Raw genomic sequence first — 7919 nt, 5'->3', positions numbered from 1 at the left:
ACAACAAAATTTTAAATCGAAATTCTCAACATATTTATAGAACAACCTGATGCTTTAAGAGTTCAAATTGTATAGCACCAGGTAGAAACACATTTGACTAGAACTGCATTAAAGTTCATCAATTCCATTGGCGCATATGATATTCAACACTTTGCAAACTTTTAACAAAATTAAAGCTCATATGAAAACATCAAATAGCAAGTGTTATTACTTGTACACATGATAATCATCAAACTTTGTAGGCATCTTATGCTCACGCCTAGGACGTTCATTTACACTCTGTGGAATAGAACCTTTTGGTTCTTCAGCGAGCTCAGCTTGAACCACCCCGCCTGTATCTACAGGTGGTTCCATTTCCGGTACCACAACAGGTTCCTTTTGTGGTTCCTGTGGTTGTACTGGATTTTCTACAAACTTTTTCAAATGAGTAACATTCCGTTTGTGACCAGAATCTAGTGTTACAGAATTACCCGTTTTCTTCAAAACCTGACAAGGCTCTGGGTGAAATGTAGTAGAAAACTTATCATGCCTATCTTGTTTCCTAAGAACTAGATCTCCCTCATGAACTTCGCTCTCTCGTGCTCCACGTTTGGCATCAGCATATGCCCTCCCTTTCTCCTTTTTCTCAGTATCTCGATCTCTCACCTCAGTGTTAATATCATCAGTACTATAATGATGGAGATCTGGAAGTTTTGTACGCAACTTCCTACCGTACAACAGTTCAGCTGGACTGATACCAGTTGTGCTATGTGGGGTACTACGGTACATAAGTAAGTATGAATTGAGGTCATCTTTCCATGATCGACCTTCAGCTTGTGCGATACGGACACGCTTCATAATTGACCGATTTTCACGCTCCACTTGACCATTGGCCTGAGGCCACAATGGAGTTGTCCGACGGTGTTCAATCCCATGGCTACTGCAGAACACTTTGAAATGTTCGCTGATAAACTGAGGACCATTATCTGTCTGAATGGATTCTGACAATCCATGAGTGAGAAAGAACTTGGATAAAATTTGTGTAATTTTCTCAGACGTTGTGGTCTTTGTTACTTCTACCTCAAACCACCTACTATAATAGTCCACCAAAACAAAGATGAAATCACCGGTTGGCAACGGCCCTAATAAATCTGCCGCAAGATGTTGCCATGGTAATGACGGTAACTCACGACGTTTCATTGGTTCCGGTTTACACGGTTGACTAACTAGCTGACAACCATAACATTTCCGACAAAATTTCTCAACTTCATTGTCAATCCCCGGCCACCAAACTTTGCTACGGAGTCTGTGTTTCATACTGACAATACCAGGATGACCTTCATGAGCTAGTTCTAGAACACGTTCTCTCAATGACCTTGGAACCACTAACCTGGTTCCCCTAAGCACTATCATTCCTATAGCACTAAGCTCATTTCGAACAGGTAAGTAAGCAGTATGCTCAGTTTTGTGCCACTGACCGTTTAACAGATGTTCCCGAACTTCAGAAAGTTCTGGATCTTTCTCCGACTCACGCTCGACCTCACGGGTAGTCATGGCAACGGGAGTCGCTTCCTTAGCAACGAACCTAATGTACTCTTCACCGACTTCATGACTAGAGTTCGATACCTTTGACACCTTTAGAAATCGCGACAGCGAATCTGCGATATTTCTCGAACCTGGAATATACCTCACCCTATAACGATAAGGTTGTAACCGGAGGACCCATCTCTCGATCCTCGCACAGGGTTTTGACCTGGTTGAATAGATACATTCTAGCGGCTTGTGATCTGTTAACAACTCAAATTCCATACCATAAAGGTAAACGTGGAACCTCTCGCAGGCCCAAACAATAGCTAGCGCCTCTTTCTCAGTCTGCGAATAGCGCTTCTCTGTGTCACTCAAACTCCTACTTGCGTAACAAATTACTCTAGATTCACCGCTTTGAGATTCCTGCACTAACACTGCCCCAAGACCGACTGGACTTGCGTCTGTAATGACCTGTGTCTTAGCATTCTTGTCAAAGTAACCCAACGTCTCGGCCTGTGCTAAGCACTTCTTAAGAACATTGAACGCGACCTGTTGTTCTGCCCCCCAGACAAATTCTTCGTCCTTTTTCGTCAGTTTCCGTAACGGAGCGGATATCGTAGCTAAGTCCGGAATAAACCGAGCACTGTAATTCACAAGACCTAGGAAGCTTCGTACTTCGCTCGCAGTAGTCGGCTCACGCGCATCAAGAACGGCCTTGACCTTGACCTCGGACGGACCGATCCCCTTTTCAGATAATACATGACCCATGAACACAAGTTTTGACATATTAAATTCACATTTGTCACTGTTCAATGTCATTCCCGACTCACTCAGGACTCTCACAGCTTCTCTCAGCCTCTGGTCATGCTCATCTTGACTACTACCATGTACAATAACATCATCCATGATATTTTGAACTCCCTCACAACCTTGCAACACTTGCTGTACAACTTTTTGAAACATTTCTGGCGCACAACTTACCCCAAACATCAACCTTTTGTACCTATACAAACCCTTGTGGGTCACAAAAGTTGTAATGTCTCTAGACTTCTCTGCTAACATAATCTGGTGGTAGGCCCACTTAATATCTATCTTGCTAAAAACCTTGCTACAGTTCATGTCTTGCAGTACCTCATCAACAGTGGGGATGGGGAATCGTTCGCGTAGGACAGCCGTGTTGGCCTGTCGCATATCTACACACAATCTAATGTCAGTGTCCCCTTTTGGTACCACCACGATCGGAGAAACCCAAGATGTGGGTCCATGTACTGGCTCAATTATGTCCAAGTCCTCAAGTTCCAGTAGTTTCTTTTCAAGTCTGTCCCTCAGGTTGTAAGGCACCCTCCTAAGTGGTTGTGCAATAGGTTTGACCTCGGGGTCAAGTGAGATTTCAAGTTCAAAATTCCTCAAAGTTCCTAATCCCTGGAATGCCTTGGGATACTTCCTAATCAACTCGTCCTTGATCCCCAGAGTTGTAGACACTTTGTTAATATCATGTCTCTCATTAGGTGACGGTAGTGGTCCCAACCTCAGAACCCCTAGTTTTATTGAGGTGTCTTTACCAAGAAGGGTCTGGCCCCTTCCCTCTATAACCAGAAACTCCACGCCGTCCTCGTATCTATCATTATATGCGATACGGGCTACAAATGATCCAACCGCATGAATCGGTGTCTGGCTACCATACACAAAAATGTGTTTGTCACTCTTCTTTGATGTACACTTAATAGACTGTCTTTTAAGTGTTTCCCATGTGCCCCTGTTCATAACGTTACAGCTGGCTCCAGAGTCAATAATAGCCTCCGTCTGGATCCCTCCAATATTAATGACAATACTGTTTTGAGTCTGACCTGAAGTACCATGTACACTAAAGGCATAATTTGCAGGTCCCTCACTCGAAACTTGGCGAACCGTAGATTTCTGACCCTTGGACTTACATCTTGCCTCAAAATGTCCAACTCCATGACATTTCCGACACTTTTGTCCTTTAGCTGGGCACTTATCATCTTTGGCTAGGTGTCCTTCCCTACCACAGTTATAACATGGCCCTATTACTCTGTGACTGTTAGTGTTACCAGACTTCCGGTTGTCTTTCCTTGGTCTAGAGAAAGTTCTACTTTTGGCCCCCTTGGCGCCCCATGCTACCTTGTTTACTTCCTCTATCCCCTCTATGTTCCGTGCTTGTCTCTCGGATTGCTCCAAGGCCCTAGCGATTTCTCGTAGCTGTACAAGTGTCAGAGTTCTCCCCTTTTCCAGTAACTTGCGACGTAGGTGATGTTGAGAACACTTTTCAATCACCTGATCTCTAATCTGTTCGTTCACAGCATTAAGATCACCAAACTCACATGTCTCCGCCTTCTGTCTCAAACGTGTTATAAATTGTTCTACAGTTTCATCAGCTTTCTGCGACATGCTTCTAAACAAATGTCTCTCATAGGGAATGTTCACTTCAGGTGTAAAATGTTTATTGAGCGTACTCACTGTTTTCTCGTACACGTCAGCCCCCTCCGTACTTTCTGTTAGGGTAAAGAAGATGTCCTGTACACTAAGCCCCGAACAATGCAACAACAGAGACTTCTTCTGGGCAGGGTCCTTCACCCCTCTCCCTCCCGCGTACAAGTCGAAAGCCCGCAGCCATCTTTTCCAACGCGGTCCGATTGCTGCTGTGTCTGAACAGTCAAACACTCCAACTCCACCTAATTCTGGCAAATAACTGGTTGCCTGCGCCATCCCTGATCACGTAGGCTCACGATCGTTCACTCGTCGCCAAAATGTAGCACCGTTATGTGCTGTAAACAGGATTTGATCCTACACACAAACGAAAACACCATTGAAGGTCGCCATCACCATGTGGTCTCTTTTATTCACAGTACGCATGCGTAATTGGATATTACGTAACATGAATGATATACGCAACTCACTCCATTAAGGATGCTTGACCCAAGATCTCGCATACACTACAGAGCCGAATTTACATTTTCCGGATTATATCGATAATGTACAAATGTAAAATGGAATGAGCATCATGCAGATAGATCACTGTGTTATTTAGAGGAAAATCAACGAAACTTGTCATAGGTTTGGTTTGGTCTGGTTTATTTTGTTTAACGTCCTATTAACAGCTAAGGTCTTTTAAGGACGGCCTCCCGTGCGTGCGACATGTATGCGTGTGATGAGTGCGTATGTGTGTTTTGGGAGGCTGCCGTATGTTTGTGTTATATCTCCTTGTGATAGGCCGGATCTTTTGCCGATTTAGAGTGCTACCTCACTGAAGCATACTGCCGAAGACACCCAGCAGCACACCACACCCGGTCACATTATACTGACAACGGGCGAACCAGTCGTCCCACTTCTTATATGCTGAGGCTAAGCAGGAGTAGCAACTATCATTTTTAATGACTCTGGTGTGTCTCGGCCAGGGGACAGAACCCAAAGCCTTCCTCACAGGGGCGAACGCTCAACTAAAGGCCAAAAGTGAGGCATTGTCAAGTTAGACATTAGGAAGAAAAAAGTTGTTAAGAAAGAAGAGAAAAGATAAGATCCCAAATTCAGTCACCTCTTACGATCATACAATGGGGGCAGCAGGTACAATTCTTACGCCCTTCCTGCAGGGCAGAATTCCAGGGGGAATGAAACAGGCAAAATTAGGTAATTTTATTTTGTCCAACTTTGATGAATATTGGAAACTTGTGTAAACATTAAAACACTGATAAGGAAAAATGGACGCGATCAAGTAAATCAATCAACTGAACCGTGTTTCTACATACGGAAATTTATCAGTTGTTTACTATACACATGTCCGATAGCATGGCGGGATAATCAATGTATGAAACCAAACATTTGATATTATAACAACGATGAATTAAACATGACAAGTGTCGTATGATTAGCACTGGTCATGTCAAAAACATCAATATACGCGGACACTCTTGTTGACATCGGAATGAATGCAAGTCTATCATTCATACGCATATCCGTATCATTCCATGATTTAAGTGAGGCATTGTCAAGGGAGACATAAGGAAGAAGAAGAAGAAAAAAGATAAGATCCCAAGTTTAGTCGCCTCTTACGATCATGCAATGGGGGCAGCAGGTACGTACAATTCTTACGCCCTACCTGCAGGGCAGACTTGTGATAGTCCTGTAATACACTTATAGATAATCAATAATATATAGACGAGAGTGTCAATACGTTAACACATATGTTAAATAAACCGTGTTAAAATGTTATTACAAGCTCAACGGGAAGAGTTAAAAAGCTTGAGTGAAGGATAAACCATGGTTTACTGAAATATGTAAAAACAGATATATTGAATTCAAAAATGTTTTATTTAATCTTATTTCAGTTAAGTCAGGAGTAAATGGACACACTTTTTATATCCTAAAAAAACTAAACTATGAAAAAGTAGAAGCTAAATCAAAACGTTATGAAATGGTAACTGATTTTGTTTTATATGATTGTGACGTATAATGTATGAATTAGATGCTCAGATATCCGATAATGAAGTTTTGTAATGCTATCAATCAATTTAATAACACGAATGCATGCGAGTAAGACTTGATAAATGAATATTATTTCATTAAGGAAACATTTTTCCATGTCTTTCTTTGTTAAATAATATTTGTATATCATAGGCATTAGGCTACATAAATCCTATCTTCAGGAGGGGAGATAAGAACGATACAATTAAGTATTCTAATTAGTTGTTTACGTGATTCGTTTTCATCTATTCGCTATGAGATTTTTTTTATGAAATTCGAGAGTTACTTCAAAATTCAGTAACGCTCAGTTTTGTTTCAAGAAGACTTTACCTACTGCTGACGCCATTTTCGTATTACAAACATTAATAATCAAAATTCTGAAAAATGGAAACAATTTTTGTTGTTTTATTGATTACCAAAAAATACCTTTCGACTTTATTAAAACACCAAGTTTGTGGTACTAACTTATTTAAGGAGGTGTAGAAGGATAGATGGGTGTACATATACATCAGCGTTTATTATGAACATTATTATATGTAGAATGTGTGATATATCTTAACAAGAATAAAAATGGGAAAAAAGTCATCTTCAAGATTTGAGATTTAAGAAAGCTTTTGTTTAAGAAATAACCAACCTATAGTATGTACATTTTTTTCACGCATTTGCTTATGTAATATACATCCGTGTGGATCACTTATGTGGGCTATTGCTATCCCGCATATGTCTCCCGAATGACCTCAGGTCCGGGAATAATTTTTAATATTGACCCCTTTGGTTTGGTTTGGTTTATGTTTATTTGTTTGACGTCCTAACAATAGCTAAGTTCATTTAATGACTGCCTCCCGTGCGTGCGATATGCATGGGAGTGGCGAGTGCGTGTGTTTTTGGAGGTTGCGGTATGTTTGTGTTGTGTCTCCTTTCGATAGGCCGGAACTTTATAGTGCTACCTCACTGAAGCATACTGCCAAAGACACCCCCCGGTCATATTATACCGAGAACGGGCGAACCAGTCGTCCCACTCTTAATACGCTGAGTGCTAAACAGGAGTAGTAACTACCATTTTTAAAGACTCTGGTTGTGTATATGTATAATTACTTTCAATGCACTGTATCATATTTCCTATGTGCCATTTGAATACAATTATTAATTTTGATCATTGACCTATACATAAGTCATATTGTAACTGTTTTGTCGAGAAATTATCACTACAAGGAAAGACTTGATATTTTCGTTGTGCAAGCCAACATAGACGGAGGAATATAGCGTGATGTCAAACATCAGTCGGCAGTTTCCGGAAAGCCGATCGCCTCTGACAAACATGTGTATTTGTTGTTATCTTGTCACTTTTAGTCAGCCTATTGTTCCTGGTTAACTAGTACTAGTACGAAATGCACACAATATATTTTTTTCTCATCTTTCCAAATATGGTATTGGTTTTATTGTTGGTCACACAGAAAAAATACAAAGTTTCTACACATATATGTTTTCGCCATGTTGGATCGATTTCTCCATGTATTTCACGAAAAGGTTTGAGAAAAACAGTCCTTCAGACAATGTATGTTAGCTATGTGGGATAGGGAAAATCTACCCTCGGGTGAAGAATTTGGGATCTGAACCTCGGCAAGCCTCTGTTTTGGCCCTCATATTCTACACCCTTGGGTAGAATTTTCCTATCACACATACCAAACATATGATGCACTCAATTATTCCAATCTACTGATAAAAATAAATTGAACATTTTAACTGGTATAAATAATATCAATATTGTTTGCTAGGCTGATTGAAGCCGTCACCTGGAATTACTAGTTGGGCGACACCTAAAGGATGTCACAGAAAGAATGAAGCGTAGTGAGGGGCGATAACTCTGTTCGGCACTTTTCATTAAAATCGCTCAATATCTAAATTTCAACCAATGAGAACACTATGTGTTAATT

General features: G+C 40.9%; 1 protein-coding gene across 1 annotated transcript; it reads right to left on the bottom strand.

Annotated features, from left to right (window-relative positions):
* Positions 1–207: 207 nt before the first annotated feature.
* On the bottom strand, positions 208–4233 carry LOC117315197 (uncharacterized protein K02A2.6-like). The gene has a single exon (XM_033869341.1). It carries the CDS (start codon positions 4231–4233, stop codon positions 208–210), a length of 4026 nt encoding a protein of 1341 aa, XP_033725232.1.
* Positions 4234–7919: the final 3686 nt, after the last annotated feature.

Source organism: Pecten maximus, chromosome 17 (assembly GCF_902652985.1).
Source record: "Pecten maximus chromosome 17, xPecMax1.1, whole genome shotgun sequence".
Classification (NCBI taxonomy): domain Eukaryota; kingdom Metazoa; phylum Mollusca; class Bivalvia; order Pectinida; family Pectinidae; genus Pecten; species Pecten maximus.
The sequence above is the reverse complement of the archived record's forward strand: the minus strand, read 5'-3'. Positions and strand labels throughout refer to the sequence as shown.